We start from the raw sequence: 19,654 nt of genomic DNA, 5'->3' as shown, positions 1-19,654 counted from the left end.
CAGCCTGGTCTACAGAGTGAGCTCCAGGACAGCCAGGGCTACACAGAGAAACCCTGTCTCAAAAAAAAAAGAAAAAAAAAGTTTTGTTTTTAAAGACAGTTTCTCTGTAGCCTGGCCGCTCTGAAACTAGCTCTGTAGACCAGGCAGGCTGGCCTCAAACTCAAGAGATCACCTGCCTCTACCTTTCCTGGCTTGAGATTAAGAATTTTTTAAGTAGGCCTGCCATTGATAAACATCTCATTTTAAGTGTGTGTGTTTCCCCCCATTTAATATTAATATATATGGGTTTGGTTTTTGGGTTTGTTTTTTTTTTTTTTTTTTTTTTTTGGCTTTTCGAGACAGGGTTTCTCTGTGTACTCACTCTGTAGACTAGACTGGCCTCAAACTCAGAAATCTGCTTGCCTCTGCCTCCCAAGTGCTGGGATTAAAGGCGTGCGCCACCACCACCCGGGTTGGGTTGTTTTATTATACATAGTGTTAAGTAAACTCACCAAGATGAGGAAAAATTACTTGGGTATGAGTCTTACTGATAAACATGAACTTTCCCATAGGGCACATTCATTTTAAAAGTAGGTCTTTATTATGGGTCTCACTGTAATTCCAGCTGACCTTAAAGAGATCTGTCTGCCAGCCTCTGCCACTCCAGTAAGGAAGATGTGGGCTACCTTGCCCAGCTCTAAAAACAGATTTTAAAGCCTGACATGTAATCCCAGCTACTTCAGAGGTTGAAGTCTGCCTAGTCAACTTAATTTGACTGTATCTCGAAATTTAAAAGATAAATAGCTTTGTTAGAAAACTTGCCTGGCCGGCCAGTGGTGGCGCACACCTTTAATCCCAGCACTTGGGAGGTAGAGGCAGGTGGATTTCTGAGTACTACGCAGAGAAACTGTCTCAAAAAAACAAAACAAAAAAAAAAGAAAAAAAAAAAAAAAAAAAAAAGAAAGCAAGCTTGCCTAGCATGTGAAGTCCGGGGTTTACTCCCCAGCAGGGCTAAAGAGAAAAGTGCTGGGCAACTTGTACAAGAGTAATTGGTTTCCCACACTCAGATTCATATAATCACATCACTTCCTCTTGTCACAACACTGTTAGCCAATTTAAGGCATGCTTAACACCAGCACTCGGAGTTCAGGTCATCAGTCATCGTAGGGATTCCAAGGCCAAGTTTAGCTGCATAAGATTCTTGGCTAAAAAATAAACTACATTGAGTGCATACAGTAAAGAAAATCTACCCTCAGTTTCTTATTACTGAGCCCTTTGGCACTGTTGAAAGAATGGCTCGTGGCTCTGGGATTGCAGCTGGATATCAGAGTGCATATTTAGTAGGGTGCCTTACTCCCTGCTTAGATGTCATTTTTTTTTTTTAATGAGATAAGATCTCACATCCCTTGGTTGGCATCTTAACACTATATAGCTTGCGCTACAACTGACTAGGCTTTTTGGGGTGCTGGGGTCAAACTTGGGGTTTTAAATCTTGCTTTGTAGTTCAAGCTAGACATGCTCTTTCAAAGTGTTGAGATCCCAAGCATGCACTATCACCCTCGGCCTAGTAACTTTTAAAGTGGGCCATGGCCTCCAAGATATGTTCATCCTTAAAGTCTTCATTCTCATTAACATTGACTCCTGCCTTGGTGTGGAGGCCCAGCCCTGAACTCAGGCTGACCCAGTAGGATTTCAGCCTGGACTACAAAGGGGAGCAGTCTCCAAAAATAAGCCTGATGCCAGGTGTGGCAGTGTATGCCTTTGATCCCATCACTCAGCAAGCAGAAGCAGGCAGATCTCTATAAACGTGGGGCCAGCCTGGTCTACATAACCAAATCCAAACAGGGCCACACTGAGAACCTGACCCAAAAACAACAAATCCCATCCTGGCATGGTGGCTAACATCAGAAATTCCAGCACTTAGGCTGAGGCGTGTTAGATTTTCGTGAGTTTAATAAGGCTACCTTAGGTTTCAGCATGAGAACCTGTCTCAAAAACCAAACAAAAAACACAGAACCCAGTGAGATGACTAAACAAGTAAAAGCCCTTGATACTGCTCTGTTCCTACCCAAGTGCCTGCCCACAGCTGTGTGACTAGTTCCAGAGGATCTAGTACACTTGAAGGAGCTCTAGTCACCAGGGTCTATTCCCTTATTTGGGCACTTCTCTCCCTGGGGCTGACCACAAAGATCCAGCTATCAAAGCATTGAAGTCCAGCAATCAAAACCCCTCTTTTGATTGTTGTAATTAACATGTTAAATCAAAATTAAACCAACTCATTGTAACAGTTTCTTTTTCCTTTTATAAACTGCCATTTGCTTACAGCCACTCCTCTATCCCTGAGAGACATGTGGGAGAAGAAGAGAACGGACACCTGAAAGTTGGCTTTTTGACTGCACGTGCATCTCTCACCCTGAAACACACAAAAATAGACAAAAGGTATTTTTTTTTTTTTTTTGGTTTTTTTTTTTTTTTGAGACAGGGTTTCTCTGTGTAGCTCGGGCTGTCCTGGAACTCACTCTATAGACCAGGCTAGCCTTGAACTCAGAAATCCACCTGCCTCTGCCTCCCAAGTGCTGGGATTAAAGGTGTGCGCCACCACCGCCCCGCAAGGTAATTTTTTAAAAGGAAAAGAAATGCACTAGACATGGTAGTACATCCCTAGGCTAACCTGGGCAACAATGGGGGACACAGGAGACAGGCAGACCTCAGGAGTAAGTGTAGAAAGATCCCTGCAAAGTTCAATTCCCAGCACTCACACATCGACTCACAGCAATCTGCAATTCCAGTTTAGGGGAGACGGAAATCTGATGCCTTCTCCTGGCCATTGTGGGCACCGCATGCATGTGGTGAATAAAGCAATCCAGAGAGACATTCATAACACATAAAATGAAAGTAGATAAAATCAGCAAATAAAGTCAAGAAGAAGGGCTGATGGCCTAAAGGCAAGCCCCAGACCAGGGCTGGAGCGGTTGAGAGCACTGGTTGCTCTAAAATGAGAACTGGAGATGGGTTCCCAGGACCCACGTTGAATGGCTCACAAATACCTGTAACTCCAGCCAATGGCTTTGAAGTCTTCTGGTCTCCATGGGCACTCACACACAAGCATGCACATATAGTTACTCACACACACCAATAAAATTAAATCCCTACAAAGAAAAAAAAAATCACCAGCCACAGTGACACACACCTTTAATCCCATTATGCGGGAGGCAGAGGCAGGAGGAGCTCTGTAAACTCCAAGCCCATCTAGTACATAGCAAGTTCCAGGTTTGTGAGGGCTACATAGTGAGAACTTACCTCAAAAATAAATAAATAGAAAAAGACAAAAATGTAAAAGGTAACAATAGCATACACTGAGTAATTACCACCAGTTAAGTTATCAAGATGAAAAGGATAAATGGATCAGCATGGATGGTTTCAGAGGTACACCAATGTTTAGTTTCTTTTCCTTCTTTTAAAATCAACAGCTCAGCATAGGCCAGATGAGGTAGCACATGCCTATACCATATCCCCAGCACTTGGCATGGTGAGGCAACAGGGTGGGATGGAAGCCCTTCAGAGCTATACAGTAAGAACCTGCATCTACCAAAAGAAAACAACTAGAGAAAAGCCCTGCAGGTTTCCTTTTGTTGTTTTGGTTTGATTTGGTTATTTTCAGTTTTGGATTTTGGTGTTTTGAGCAGGATATCCCTGTGTAGCCCAGACTGTCTCTCTATAGACCAAGCTGACCTGGAACTATAGGATCAGCTGACCTCTGTCTCCTTAGTGCTGGGAATAAAGATGTGTGCCAGGTTTGGTGACACAAGCCTTTAATCCCAGAATTCTTCAGCTCCTTCTATTGTTTTGTTGTTCTTTAATTTTTTTTTTTTAAGTTTTATGGGCTAGAGAGATGGCTCAGTGGTTAAGAGCACTGACTGCTCTTCTGAAGGTCCTGAGTTCAATTCCCAGCAACCACATGGTGGCTCACAACCATCTGTGACGGGATCTGATGCCCTCTTCTGGTGTGTCTGAAGACAGCTACAATGTACTCATAAATAAAATAAAATCTTTTTTAAAAAAATTATTAAGTGTTGTGGATAGCCCCAGCCTTCTGTTTTCATGGTATTTCCACTCCTAGGAGGGGCTGCAGAGGAGGCGTGAATCTTGTGAACCTTCTGTCCAATTGAATTTGTAAAATAAAGGATAGAGCCAGTGATTGGGCAGTAGAAGGGGAGGTGGAGAAAAAGGCTTAGGGGAGGAGTCGGAAGAGGAGGAGGGAGAAGAGGAGTTGGGGGGAGGGGGGGAGAGGAGAGAGGAGAGAGAGAGAGAGAGAGGAGAGAGAGAGAGAGAGAGAGAGAGAGAGAGAGAGAGAGAGAGAGAGACAGAGACAGAGAAAACAGAGAGCCAGAAGAGCTAGAGGAGCCGTTGGAGCCCTTGGTGGAAGGACAAGGAGGAGGAGAAGAACGTGGCTTAGAAAACCACAGGTTTGTCGGGCGGTGGTGGCGCACGCCTTTAATCCCAGCACTTGGGAGGCAGAGGCAGGTGGATTTCTGAGTTCGAGGCCAGCCTGGTCTACAGAGTGAGTTCCAGGACAGCCAGGGCTACACAGAGAAACCCTGTCTCAAAAAACCAAAAAAAAAAAAGAAAACCACAGGTTTTAAGGGATCTCATAGCTGGGGAATAGAGTAGTACAGTGGTAAATCTGCCCAATCCAAGGAGTTTATAATCATAAATATTGAGTTGTGTTTTCCTTGACCAGACGTGTTTGGGTCAACCACAACAATTATAATATATAATATTTTATATATTTTATAGTATTTGTATAGTGTTTGCTTGTGTTTACTAACCACAAGTGTGCCTGGTGCCCAGAGAAGTCAGAAGAGGCCATTAGGTCCCTTTGAGTCGGAAATACCAGTGCTTTTAAGCTGCCATGTGGGTGCTGGGAACCAAACCTGGGTCCTGTGAAAGAGCAACAAGTGCTGACTCACAGCTCCAGTCGATTTGGTGTTTTGGGGTGCCCTCAAATTCACTACGTAACCAACACTACCTGTGGACTCCTGAGTCCTGCCTCTGCCTGCCGTGGTCAGGGACTGCCGTGGGCACCAGCATGCCCAGCACTGCTCTAAGAAAGTCCATCTACCTTGTCTGCTTCAGACATACACACAAAAAAGAGATGAGCACATGGGCCTCCTTGCTTTGGCTCGATGAGAGCTGCTCGTGTTTATGTGGCTGTTCAGCACCACATAAGAAACCGCTGCCGACACTGGGGCTGATTCCAGGGTAGGCTTTCATGACCACCACTAGTGTGAACTTTGTTCAAACCTTAAGTGTCCCAGCAAGCTGGGCAATAGGAATTCCAGGGCCATAGAATCTCAATGTCATCAGGGTAAAGCTAGCTTTTTATTTTTCCCTTTTTCTTTTAAATAAAGTGGTTGCAATAGATAAATAGCCATGTATGATAATGTCTTCTGGCCCTTTGTCCTTTGACCCTCTGGCTTCTTCCAAAGTGTTCTTTTCTTTCTTTCTTTCTTTCTTTCTTTTTTTTTTTTTTTTAGATTTATTTATTCATGTATACACCATACGCCTGCATGTACATTTTCATACCAGAAGAGGGCACTGGATCCCATGAAATTATGGTTACAGATGGTTGTGAGCCACCATGTGGGTGCTGGGAATAGAACTCAGGACAGTCGGAAGAACAGACACTGCTCTTAACCACTGAGCCATCTCTCCAGCCCCTCTTTTATGTATGTGTATTTATGTGCCTTATGTATGCTGGTGCCTGTGGAGGCCAGAAGCCTCAGATACTCTGGAATTGAAGGTACAAACAGTCATAAGCCACCTGACATGCTTGCTGAGGACCAAAAATATTATTTAAAATACCTTAGTTATTTAATATGCATGCATTGGTGTTTTTCATGGATGTCTGTGTGCATATCATGTATGTCTGTGTGAGGGTGTCAGATGCCCTGGAACTGGAGTTACAGTTTGTGAGCTGCTATTTGGGTGCTGGGAATTGAACCAGGGTCCTCTAGAAGAGAGGTCAATGCTCTGAACTGCTAAGCCATCTTCCCAGACTCAAATATTTTCATTTTAAATAGATTTATTTATTTTATTTATTTTACCCACCACAGGTAAATCTTTTTTGTTGTTGTTGTTTTATTCTTTATATAGGCCAGAAAATGACTTCAAACTCACCTGCCTTCTTCTCTCAAATGCTGGGATTCCAGACACATGCCTCCATGCCTGGCAGACGACTTTATTCTGTCATGTGACTATAAAAAAAAAAATTCATATAACCATCATTTGAGGCAACCTGAATCTATTCCTGGACCAACTATGACTCACTCTGTTTGGGGTGAAAACTGTTTTGTGTTAACATATAAGATATACCTTTACACAAAAATATTTTTCACACAACTATTTGCTAAATGTATTTTTAAGGGCCAGGTAGTGGTGGCACACACATTTAATCCCAGCATTCAGGAAGCAAGGATCTCTGCATGTTCAAGGCCTGCCTGGTCTACAGAGTGAGTTTCAGGACAGTCAAGATTGCACAGAGAAACTCAGTCTCAAAAAAATAAAATAAAATAAAGTATGCTTAATTATGTGTGTGGGGGGGGTGCAATGTGCATGTGAGTGGAAGTCTCAGAAGCTCAGAAGCAATAGGCGTTGAATCCCCTGCAGCTAGAGTTACAGGTGATATAGCCTGAATCTAAAGATTCAGGTCGCTGAGACCCACCAGGCATGGGAGCTAAGAACTGAACTCAGGTCCTCTGCAAGAACAGTAAATGCTGTGGACCATGAAATGTCTCTCCAGCACTGAAACGCTAGGAATACTGGAGTGCTCGCCCAGACTGGTGCAAGGCTCCAGTCATTTGTTCTCTAGCACCACCACCAAAACAGCACACGTGCACACATGCAAGCGTGCACGAGCTCACAACAACAACAACAACCTCAAAAGTCTCAGGTCAGATGGCTCAGTGGGTAAAGGAGCTTGTAACTAAGCCTGACTGAGTCTGATCCCCAAGGACCAGCCTATGTGGTGGAATGGGAAAACTGACTCCCAAGGACAGCTTGGTCTACACAGTGAGATCCTATCTCAAAAGAAGACAAAAAACCCCAAAATAAACAAACAAACAAACAAACCCTGTTGAGGGGCTGAGAGATATAGCTCAGTCAGGAAACTGCTTGTTCTATAATCGTGGGGTTCTGAACTCAATCCCCAGAAACTGAATGAAAGGCTGGGCATAGTGGCCCTCAAGTGTTCTCTGTCCTCCACATGTACACATGGGCATGAGCACCTCTAAATCCCAACACAAGTACGTCTACACACACACAAACATGTACATACATGCACATACAAAACAAGCTAAAAAGAATAAAATTATTTCCTGACTCATGATTTTATTAGTTATTATTATTTTATTGGGGAGGTAAGACAAGTTTTTTCCTATGTAATTCTGACTGTCTGTCCTAGAATTGTCAATATAAAGACCAGGCTGCCTTCAAACTCACATTAACCTTCATGCCTTTGCTTTCTGAGTGCTGGGATTCAAAGTATGTGCCACTATGTCCGTCAATTTTATTTCCTTTTATTTTTTTGAGACAGAATCTCACTTTGTAGCCCTGACTGGCCTGTAACTTGCCACACAGACTAGACTGGACCCAAACTCACAAAAATCTTCCCACCTTTGCCTATTAAGTGCCACCATGACTGGGCCTGGAATCCTAATTTACCTGTCTATAAAACTTCATTAGAACAGAGTCACACTTATTTGTCTAGGTGTTATGTAAGGCTGTCTTTATGCTAAAGTTGGTTGTAAGGGTTGGCAGTATTTTAGAGATCTTACAGCCCACTGCAGTGTTGACTTGTCACTGGACTATAACTGTGGAAACAGTCTCTAGATATGTCTGTGAGTTGCATCCAGAAAGGTCTGGTTGAAGAGGGAAAACACCCTGAGCTGAGTAGCACCATCCCCATAGTTTCAAGTCAGGTGTAGACTAAGAAAGAAAAATGCAAGATCAGGGGGCTGGAGAGATGGCTCAGTGGTTGAGAGCACTGGCTGCTCTTCCAGAGGTCCTGAGTTCAGTTCCCAGCACCCACATGGTGGCATTGCAGGTAGAGCACCCAAATACATAATAGGTAAGTTTTGTTTTTTTTAATGTAATGAGCACTAGCATTTGGCTTGGTTTTCTCAAAATTATTACAGAACACTGACCTATGACAGTGGCCAGTGCTGTTGTCATCAGAGCCGCTGTGCCTACTTGCAAAAGATCCTCAAGATCAGGGCACTGAAGTTCTTCCATAGAAAAAGGGAGGGGCTGGAGGCTGGATCATCAAAGGCTCAGGGGCTAAGAGCACTTGCTGCTCATGAAGAGGACCAAGTTCAGTTTCCAGTATCCATGTGAAGAGGCTTACAACTGCCTGTAATTCCAGACACAGACGGTTCTCACACTGCTGGCCTCCAGGCATTGTATGCACATGCATGTACTCAGCGCCAGGCACCGAACGCACATGCATGTACTCAGCGCCAAGCATTGTACGCACATGCATGTACTCAGCGCCAAGCACCGTACGCACATGCATGTACTCAGCGCCAGGCACCGTACACACATGCATGTACTCAGTGCCAGGCACCGAACGCACATGCATGTACTCAGGGCCAAGCATTGTATGCACATGCATGTACTCAGCGCCAAGCATTGTACGCACATGCATGTACTCAGCGCCAGGCACCATGCGCACATGCATGTACTCAGCGCCAGGCACCATACTCACATGCATGTACTCAGCGCCAAGCATTGTATGCACATGCATGATGTACTCAGCGCCAGGCACCATACGCACATGCATGTACTCAGCGCCAAGCATTGTATGCACATGCATGATGTACTCAGCTCCAGGCACCATACGCACATGCATGTACTCAGCGCCAGGTACCGAATGCACATGCATGTACTCAGCGCCAGGCACTGTATGCACATGCATGTACTCAGCGCCAAGCATTGTATGCACATGCATGTACTCAGCACCAGGCACCGTACTCACATGCATGTACTCAGCGCCAGGCACCGTATGCACATGCATGTACTCAGTACCAGGCACCGTACACACATGCATGTACTCAGTGCCAGGCACTGTACGCACATGCATGTACTCAGCGCCAGGCACTGTATGCACATGCATGTACTCAGCACCATTTAAAAATCGGAGCTGGGTGAGAGGGGCTGGAGTGAGAGGGAGAAGGGAAGGGGGAAACAACTTGAAGCTGGAAGAAGGGCTCAGTGTTTAAGAGCGCTTGCTGCTTTTGCAGAGGACTGGGGTCCATGTCCCAGCACTAACTTCAGTGTCAAGAAATCCAAAACCCTCTTCTGGACTCCATGGACTATAATCAGGATATATTATATGAGAAAATGTAGTTGAATCAGTTTAAACTTCTCCTGTCTTACAAAGTGAATGAGACTCAGACTGTGGTTATTTTATTTGGCTTTGACAATTACTGATTGGGGGTAACCTCTAATCTACTTTTCTAACTGCTGGATTGGCTACATCTCCAGAGGTATACCTCAAATACTTGCTGTTTCTTCTGGCCATATGCTCATGGTCCATATCCTGTCTTTTTTTTGATATTTATTTTGTGTATATGCATTGTAGCTGTCTTCAGACACACCAGAAGAGGGCATCTGATCCCATTACAGGTGGTTGTGGGCCACCATGTGGTTGCTGGGAATTGAACTCAGGACCTCTGGAAGCTCATATATATACATATATATATATATATATATATGTATGTATGTATATATATATACATATATATATATGTAAGAATATATAAATACATAATGTAATATATAAGTAAATATAATAAAATACCATTTCTTTTTTTTATTTATGGACTGGAGAGATAGTTCAGCAGTTAAGATTAAGATCACTGGCTGCTCTTCCAGAAGGTTTTTTTAGTTTGGTCAGGTTTGATTTCATTTCTCTTTTCTTTTTTTTTTTGGTTTTTCGAGACAGGGTTTCTCTTGTGTAGCCCTGGCTGTCCTGAAACTCACTCTGTAGACCAGGCTGGCCTTGAACTCACAGAGATCTGCTTGCCTTTGCCAGTTGAGTGCTGGGATTAAAGATGTGTGCTCCCCAGCTCTTCCAGAGGTCTTGAGTTCAATTACCCATAGGGTAGATTACAACCTTGTATAACTGTAGTCCCGTGGCATCCCATGGTCTGTTGTTATGCATTGTAATGCTAAACTCTGTATCAAGGTCAAGATGGGATGCCATCTAGAGAATTGTCACACATAACCAGCTTTTGTTGCACAAACCTTACTCCTTAACTTAAAACTATTGGTTGACTAAACTGACTACAGCCAACTACTGGAAGGAATAGAGGTAGGTGGGTTTTCAGTTACCTGGCTTGGGGTTGCAAATGGAGAGGGACTTGAGCTAGAGAAAAAGAGAGAAGGAAGCTGTCATGATAGGATATATATATATATATTATATCACTTTATACCACGATCCCCCTGACACTGCTTTCTACACACCTTCAGCTGTCATTCTCCCTAGTTTTATATGGAACGTGGAAGGCTCAGTAATGGACTCTGTCTATGGGACAGCCACCATCCTCCTGGGGAGAGACTTCAATGACACAGCTTCTTTGGGCTCAGCCGAGTTCTGTAAGTGAGTCCAACAAACTCAGTGGTGTGCTAACCTGGACTTTGGTGAGATTATTAGCTTGTTCTGTCATTGGCCCCCTATCTGGGGTGAGGTTTTGTTTGTTTGTTTTAGTTTTTTGTTTTGTTTTTTCGAGACAGGGTTTCTCTGTGTAGCCCTGGCTGTCCTGGAACTCACTCTGTAGACCAGGCTGGCCTCAAACTCAGAAATCTGCCTGCCTCTGCCGCCCGAGTGCTGTGATTAAAGGTGTGCGCCACCGCCACCCGGCTGGGGTGAGGTGTTTATTTACATCTCCCAGGAAAAGGCTATGAAACTCAAACTGGGAGCCAAAATGAGTTCATTTTGTTCTTCCCAGGTTGTTTTTTGTTTGTTTATTTGTTTTTTTAGTCACAGCAAAGAGAAAAGAAAGTAATTTATCTACCAAGCCTAAAATGATCTTGGTGACTTGTTTTTTGTCATCCCCGGCACTCTACCAGTCTTTAAGGAATCAGGAGATATGGCTTTCTAAACTGTGTGTGAAAGTTCTAGTGTAATAACACTGAGGACAGGTTCTAATTGAAAACTGACATAGAATCAATACAAGACAAAAACATTTAGGTTTTTTGTTTTGTTTTGTTCAAAAGCGCTCAAATTGTATGTGTGCATATATCCTTGACTTCAAGAAATCATTACCAAATGTTACATGTCCTCTCTCTCTCTCTCTCTCTCTCTCTCTCTCTCTCTCTCTCTCTCTCTTTCTCTCTCTCTCTTTCCCTCCCTCCCTCCCAAGAACTGGGATTAAGATTCTGTGTCACCATGGCCCAACTCCAGCCAGGGCTTTGTGCTCACTCAGATCATAGGCATGAGATGCTGGGGACGGAAGCCAGGGCTTTGTGCATGCTAGACAAACACTCTCCCAGTCATGGTCTTCATACATTTTCAAGTAGCTTCTTGCTTTTGAGCTGCAGTGGGAGGAATGGTTTATTGTTGTTTTGCTGAGTCACGGTCTTTCTACATAGCTGACCTGGTACTCACTCTAAAGACCAGGCTAGCCTCAAATGCACAGAGATCTGCCTGCCTCCGCCTCCCAAATATTGGAATTAAAGGTGTGTACCTGTGTTTCCACGCTCAAACACAGGGCGGCCTGGTGTATGCTAGCCAAGTCCTCTATTGCTGAGTTAGACCTACAGTCTGATCATTGAAAAGGAAAATGTGTATGAGTTGTTTGGAAGGTTAGGCAGGTTGAGGCAGGAACTCTCTACACATCTCCGGTGGTCCTGATGCTTACTATGTAGACCATGCTAATCCTGAACTCACAGAGATCCCCCTGCCTCTGTCTCTCAAATACTGAGATTAAAGGTGTGTGACAAATACTTGAAAGCCAGTGTGGTAGCATAAACCTGTAATCTTAGCATTTGGCCATTAGAGACAGGAAGATCACTAGTTTCAGATCAGCCTCAGTTACACAGGTTGTTGGAGGCCAGCTGGGCTATAGGTAAAAACAAACAAACAAACAAACAAACAAACAAACCATTCCTCCCACTGCAGCTCAAAAGCAAGAAGCTACTTGAAAATGTATGAAGACCATGACTGGGAGAGTGTTTGTCTAGCATGCACAAAGCCCTGGCTTCCGTCCCCAGCATCTCATGCCTATGATCTGAGTGAGCACAGTTTTGGATGGAGGTAGGCAATGGTTGGCACACATTTTTAATCTCAGCATTTAGGAGGTAGAGGCAGACGGATCTGGATCTGAGTTCCAGGCCAATCTGGTCTACAGAGCAAGTCCAGGACAGCCAGAGCTACGCAAAGAAAACTCATTCCAAAAAAACAAAACAAACAAAAACAAAGCTCTGGTTGGCTTCCATCTCCAGCATGCCCATAACTCTAGCACAGCAGGAGGATCAGAAATTCAGGGTGCATACCTTTATCCAGCACTCAGGAGGCAGAGGCAGGCAGATCTCTGTGAATTTGAGGCCACCTTGGTCTACAGAGTAAGTTCCAGGACAGTTATATAGAAAGACCTCGGCTTAAAAGAAAACTGAAGGGACTGGAGAGTTGGCTCAGCAGTTAAGAGCACACTGACTGCTCTTTCAGAGAACCTGGGTTCAATTCCCAGCACCCAGTTCCCAGCTCACACCTGTCTGTAGCTCCAAGGCCTGACACCCTCATACAAACAAACTTGCAGGCAAAACAACAATGCATATAAAACAACAACAACAAAAGGAAAATTGAAAATGCTATGTTGGTGGAGGAGGGGCACTGGAGAGATAGGTCAGCATTTAAGAGCTCTTGCTACTCTTCCAGAAGGCAGGGTTCAATTCCCAATTCCCACATCTGCTAACTCCCAAACTGCTCTTGCAGAGAACCGGCACTTAGGTCCCAGAACCCTTATAGCAGATCTCACCACCACTTGTTAACTCCAGCTCCGGGGGTAGGGGTGGGTGGGGTCTGCGACCCATTTGGAGCTTATTTGAGCACCTGCATTCATATGCACACAACATACAAAGACAAATAATAAAACCCTAGGCCTGGATAGGAGGTGGTGTCTTTCACCTTTAATCACACTCATTCAGGAGACAATGGCAGGTAGATCTCTGAGTTCAAAGTCAGTCTGGTCTACAGAGTAAGTTCCAGGAACAGCCCAGGCTACACAGAGAAACTCATCTCTGGAAAACCAAAACCCAAACCCAACCATGCCACCCCTCAAACAAAAACAAACCAGCCTAGGCCTGGAGGGACGTCTCGGTGGGTAAAGGGCTTGTTTTAATGTAGAGAGCAGTTGAGAAAGATCATCAACTAGCATAGCTGCATATTTACACACAGGTCTCTCTGCCTCTCTCTTACCTAGACTAGCCCTGTTCAGTGGAAAGAAATGTAAGGGCGTGAAGGTAAGCTTAGCGGTAATGTGTGAGGTCCTTGGGAAAAGAAATATGTGATCAATTGTACTCATATTAAACAAGACATAAAATTAAGTACAATATTTTTTACATTTATTTAGTGTATAAATGAAGTACAGACATTACTGTATAGCTTACAGGAGTTCTTTGCTCCGTTTACTTTGTTAAATGCCTAGAATTTAAATCTGGTGTTATGTTACAATTTCCCCAAGAATAAATACATTCTGGCCTTCAGGGAAATGCTCCAAGACACCATAGTAGTTAACACTTTTATTTATTTATTTATTTTCGAGACAGGGTTTCTCTGTGTAGCCCTGGCTGTTCTGGAACTCACTCTGTAGACCAGGCTGGCCTCGAACTCAGAAATCCACCTGCCTCCGCCTCCCAAGTGCTGGGATTAAAGGTGTGCGCCACCATCGCCCGGCTAGTTAACACTTTTAATCCCAGGATTTTGGAAGCAAAAGAAAGCAGATCTCTGTGAGTTGGAGGGCAGCCTGGTCTACATAGTGAGTTCCAGAACAACTAGAGTTATTCTGACAGAACAGGACAAAACAAAATCTAAGGAAAAAAAAAAAATCAGGGTATTTTAAAGAGTGGCCCAATGAGGAAATCAACAACCAAAAGGTTTCAGGAAGTCCCTGAAACTGAAGAGATGCAGTGAGGACTACTAAAGACATTCTCAGACCAAAGTAGACCAGTGATTCTACTCTGCTCTCTGGCCTGTTAATCTACCTACAAGTCATATACAAACTCTTTTTTCTAGCTCTTTGTGAGCTGTCACTCATGCTGGGGTGGGGTTTTGTTGAGGCACCTGTCTGAGTCGTTTCTGCTCTTGTAAGTAACCCTGATAAAACTCATTGGTTTACCCAGTTAGACTTTGGTAACAGCATTATCTTGGTTCCTCATTGGTTCCTATCTGAGATGAGTGCATATTGTTCATGTCTCATACTGTCAAAGATCAGACCAAGCTCAGTAGAAAGTACCTTGACCAGCTGAGCAATCTCACAGTCCCTTAAATATTGCATTTTGTATAGCCCATTATATATCAAAATTATCTCAACATGTAATCAATATAAAAGTAAGCGTGTTACATTTTTACACATGAAATTAAAACATTAATTTTAAAATTAATTTAAAAATCATCAATATTTATGTTTTGCCTATATGTATATATGTGTACCATATGTGTGTGACTGGAGTTGATGGAAGTCAGAATGTATTGGATTCTCTGGAACAGAGCTATTTACTAATAATTATGAACTACAATGTAAGAAGAGCTAGGAACTGAACTCCAGGTCCTCTGCAAGAGCAACGAGAGCTGTTAACTACTAAGCCATCTCTCTAGCCATCACCTAAAATGCTTTAAAACAAGTATGCAGTTTATGTTTACAATTCTTAATTCAGGGCAGCTTCATTTTAAGCATTCGATTGGTACATGGGATTACTAGCCTTAGCTATAGCATAGGACACAAAGTAAATATCAATGTAGTAATGTTAGGGGCTGAAATATAATGTTCGGTGGTTAAGAGCACTGGGTCCTCGTATAGAGGACCTGGGTTTGATTCCTAGCACCTACGTGCTGTCTCATAGCTATCTGGTTTTATTATATTTATTAAAAACGAGTACCATATTTAAAATCAGTCATTAGAATTATTTGTGTCAGGCTTAGTTCACAGAATGCTTGCCTTGTATTTATGAAGCCCTCTATTTGATGCCCGGCACTGCAGATCACCAGGCATGTTGGCACACTTTTAATCACAGAACTAGTAGAACTGACAGGCAGGAAGATAAGACGTTCAAGGTCATCTTTACCTATAGTTCAAGTTTAAGGCTAGTCTGGGCCTTAATGTACTTCATGTTTTATTCCTAACATTATCTTTTTGGTTTTTAGAGATGGCTAAGTTTAATTGTAAAATTTAAAACAGGTGAAAGAAGAGTAACAAGTACATCTAGGTCAGTAGGATTGAAATTCTCCGTCAATTATCCTACATAAGCTTTTTGTTTTTCGAGACAGGGTTTCTCTGTGTAGCCTTGGCTGTCCTGGAACTCACTCTGTAGACCAGGCTGGCCTGAAACTTACAAGAGATCTTCCTGAATGCTGGGATTAAAGGTGTATACCACTGCTGCCTGTTATTTAATATTTTCAATGATCTGGTGTGGGCTTTAGTATTGTAAACACAACAGTAACAGGAAAAGGTACAAAGATGATGGCACACCTGTAATCCCAGTACTCCAGAGGCTGAGGCAGGACTGTTGTTAGTATATTGAGAGCAGTCTGGGATATACATCAAACCAATGTATATATGTATACATTGTATATGAATATACATGTATATGAATAACCAAAAATAAATAAAACTTTAAAAATTGTGTGGTTGGGGAGTGTATTTCAGTGGTAGAACATTTGCCTGACTTGTTCAAGACCTTGGGTTCAATTCACTAGTACTTCAGAATTAAGTGAGTAGTATAAGGAGTCTGAGATAGCTCAGTCAACAGTATAAGGAGTTTGAGATAGCTCAGTCAATAAGCTCATGGGTGAGGGAACAGACTCATCCTATTAGTTGTCTTCTGGTTTTGGAAGCCTATATACATGGACTCCAGTACACATACATATACATACTTACAAAAGAAAAAACACTATTTCATGTATATGAGCACACTGTAGCTGTCTTCAGACACACCAGAAAAAGGGAGCGGGATCCCATTACAGATGGCTGTGAGCCACCATGTGGTTGCTGGGAATCGAACTGAGGACATCTGGAAGAGCAGTCAGTGCTCTTAACTGGTAAATCTGTCGCGCCCCCCCCCCCCCCCAAAAAAAAAAGAAGAAAAGAAAGCCCAAAAATTTATGTTTAGTAATATTGCAGAAAACAGAAGGAATGGGACATTGTTTGCCAAAGGAGTTTTGAGATACTGCCTCAAGAGCTACAGTGTCTCCTGGCTGGATTGAATTTCTAAGATGACGTATGACTAATAAAATGAAACTTGAAGGCAGAGGCAGGTGATCTCTGAGTTGGAACCTAGCCTGGGGTCTACAGAGACAGCCAGGGCCATACAGGGAAACCTGGTCTCCAAAAAAAAAAAAAAAAAAAAAAAAACAAAACAAATGAAAAACTTCTTTCTGCATAGCATTTCATCCTAGGACTTGCTACACTCCTTTACTTTATAATTTTTTTTTTCTTTTTCCAGACAGGGTTTTTCTGCATAGCCCTGGCTGCCCTGGCATTTATTTTCTCTGTAGACCAGGCTGGCCTTGAACATAAAGATCTGTCTGCCTTTGCTTCCAGAGTATTGGGATCAAAGGCAGGCACCGCCCCCACCAGGGTATAAATTGCCATTTTTGTATGTCTCAGTGGCATTCTATTTTATTTACCCTGGGGGGGGGCAGGAAGGGCAGCAAGCCAGATTTTATTATACCTTGCAAACTGGTAGCTCCAAATTATTTTCAAAAGCATTTGTTGCCTGTAACACTAGTAAATTAAATTAGTAACACAAGAGAAGTGGGAGTGGGGGCAGTTCAGCTTAAAGGTGATACAAATTTGTTTTTTTTAACCACAACATACTAAGCCTAGCCCTGTGCCTTGTGTGTGTGTGTAGGGGGGGAGGCCCTTTTACCCCAGAACTGGGGAGGTAGAGGCAGGTGGATCTCTGAGGCCAGCTGGTCTACATAGTGAGTTCCAGGACAGTAAGGGCTACATAGTGAGACCCAGACAACCAAACAAATACAAACAAAAGCACCAGTCTTTAGAAAAAGGTCTCATATATAAGTAGCCCTGACTGGCAGATACTCCCAAGTAGATTGGGATGCCCTCGAACTCAAAGATCTGGATGTTTTTGCCTCCCAAATGCTGGGATTAAAGGCCAGACTATTTTTTGATTTCAATATTGGAATGTTTCAATGTCTGCAACCCAAAGTTGTAACAAATGTTACAATTTCTTTACTTCTTGTAATTAATCACATCTCATCATAGTCAAAAGTAGAACTTAATTTTTACTTGGCTCAGAATTTACCAATGATTTATCTTTGATTAATCTTGAGGAAAACAAAATGGCAAATGGCAGGGAATACTTTTGTTCTTTCTTTCTTTCTTTTCTTTTTTTTTTTTGGTTTTTCCAGACAGGGTTTCTCTGTGTAGTCCTGGCTGTCCTGAAACTCACTCTGTAGACCAGTTTTTTTCTTGTTCTGCTTTTTAAATAAGACTTTATGTTTCAAGGTCAGAGGGCCAGTCCCAGGGATTGAACTCAGGTGGTCAGAAATGGCAGCAAGTACCAGTGGATACACTGGAGCCATCTCACTGGACTGTTTGACCATTTGATTTTTTGACAGTTTCACTATGTGGGGTGGTCTGCCTTTCAATCTATGAGTCTTCTGCCTCAGCCTACTTTTTTTTTCTCCCATCAGCCTTCTTAGTGCTGGAATAGACACACACAAACACACATTTTTTTTTTTTGTAAGGAGAACCTTAAAAATTCTATTTTTTTTTTTTTTTTTTTTTTTTTTTTTTTTTTTTTTTTTGCTGTGTGGTTGTAGTGTAGACCTTTAATCCGAGTACTCAAGAAGCAGAGAAAGATAATCTTTGAGTTCAAGGTCAGCCTGGTCTACAGAGTCAGTTTTAGGACAGCCAGGGTTATACAGAGAAACATTCCAGGCTGGGATGTTTTGCAACCTCTCAAGGGGTCATATACCTAGTTCAGAGTATGCTGGGAGCTAGTTTACGTCTTCAAGAATTAAAGTTAATCCGGAGGACAAGAAGGAGAGTGCCCTAGGCTTAGAGATCAGTACTGATCAATCTTCAGACCTTCCACAGTGGCCAGCCAAGGACTGGGTGTGGTGATGATCACATGTAATCTCATTACTTGGAAGGCTGAGGCAAGAAGGCCAAGAATTCTTAATATCCTGCTCTGGAAAAAAAAAAAAATCCCTGCTGGCTTATTCCCTTATCTCAGATATAGTGATACAATGATATAAGGAATATCTTCAACTTAGTTGATTCCGATTCCGTAAGTTGAATGTAGGGAATATAGTGAAACAGGTCTGTATTTTCAGCAATTGTCAGTTCACATTTCGGCACTACTAACCACAGGCCTCTGGCCTTAATGTTCCTCTATCACCTGTCTTTGATGTCTCTCTTCACCATCTTCTGAGTGTCATCCGATCACTTAAATTTTTGGATGTCTGCTTTAGGCTTAAAATCTTTTTTTTTGTCGTTTTTTTCATGTGACGATCCCCACTCCTCTGCAAGGCTCCTTTCCTGGGTCTCCGTGTTGGATTCCTCCGAAAAGCTGTTTTCTTGTGGCTCTGAAGACTCCTCTTTCGAGGGACCTCTTCTCTTAATCTTCTCTCAGTTTGTGGGGTACACAGCCTCATCCCTCAGTCCGCAGAGACCCTCGATTGTGTTTCAAGGGCTCCCCACTCCCCGCCCCCGCCCCCGGTCGGGGGAGCCAGTCTCCAGCCCTCACCTCTACAACTGCCTCCGGCTCTAACGAAGCTCTCCGGACTTGGGAGGACCCGCAGGACGCGCACGCCGGGAGGCGGCGATGACGCGGGGCCGCGCGCGCAGCGTGCGTGGTGACATCAGTGCGCTGGCGGCGGCGGCAGGGCTGTTTGTTCTGCTCTCCCGCAGCCGAGGAACCGAAGCAGTGGCGGCGGCTGCGGCTGCGGCGGCGGCTGCCGGCGGTGCCCGCGGGCGAGCGGGGCCTGTGAGCGCAGCGGCGCAGCGGGCGCGTCGGACGGGCCCCGGCTTGGCGCAGGCGTCCCGGATAGCGTGCGGCGGCGTGCGGCCTAGCGTCTCAGGTGAGGACCGGTGTCCTTCGCGGCCGCGAGGCGGGCTGCCGGGGCCCCACGGCACGGCCCGCGTAACCTGCATTGCGTAATGGGGCCGGTGCGCCACCACCTACGCCATCGGCGCGGCGCGGGGGTGGGGAGGCCGCATTTTCGTGGGCCCGGAGCCTAGTGCTGCTCGCGCTCTGCCGCGGCCGCCCGCGCCGTTGGTGTGGTGGCTGCCGGGTGGGCTCGCGGACTTCGTGCCGGGGCAGTTGCGGCCGCCGCTGTCCCCCTTAGCGCGGGCGGCGGCAGGGAACGGGACCGGGGGCGCGGGCGCGCTGGGCGGCGGGACGGGCGGCCGGGGGCGGGCGGGGGGCGGGC

At 44.2% G+C, this 19,654-nt stretch overlaps 1 protein-coding gene across 1 annotated transcript; it reads right to left on the bottom strand.

Moving 5' to 3' along the window:
* Positions 1-2,302: 2,302 nt before the first annotated feature.
* LOC143435924 (uncharacterized) lies at positions 2,303-19,637 on the bottom strand. Its single transcript, XM_076919642.1, has 4 exons — positions 18,970-19,637; positions 10,372-10,405; positions 6,160-6,236; positions 2,303-2,392 (listed from the first exon to the last, which is right to left on the bottom strand). The coding sequence occupies exon 1, from the start codon at positions 19,374-19,376 to the stop codon at positions 18,990-18,992; it is 387 nt and encodes a 128-aa protein (XP_076775757.1). The 5' UTR covers positions 19,377-19,637; the 3' UTR covers positions 2,303-2,392; positions 6,160-6,236; positions 10,372-10,405; positions 18,970-18,989.
* Positions 19,638-19,654: the final 17 nt, after the last annotated feature.

This window comes from Arvicanthis niloticus, chromosome 22 (assembly GCF_011762505.2).
Source record: "Arvicanthis niloticus isolate mArvNil1 chromosome 22, mArvNil1.pat.X, whole genome shotgun sequence".
Taxonomy (NCBI): Eukaryota; Metazoa; Chordata; class Mammalia; order Rodentia; family Muridae; genus Arvicanthis; species Arvicanthis niloticus.
The sequence above is the reverse complement of the archived record's forward strand: the minus strand, read 5'-3'. Positions and strand labels throughout refer to the sequence as shown.

What these genes read in the sequence shown, in the direction of transcription:
- LOC143435924 (XM_076919642.1), bottom strand. Translation starts at nt 19,376, where the DNA reads ATGCAGGTTACGCGGGCCGTGCCGTGGGGCCCCGGCAGCCCGCCTCGC.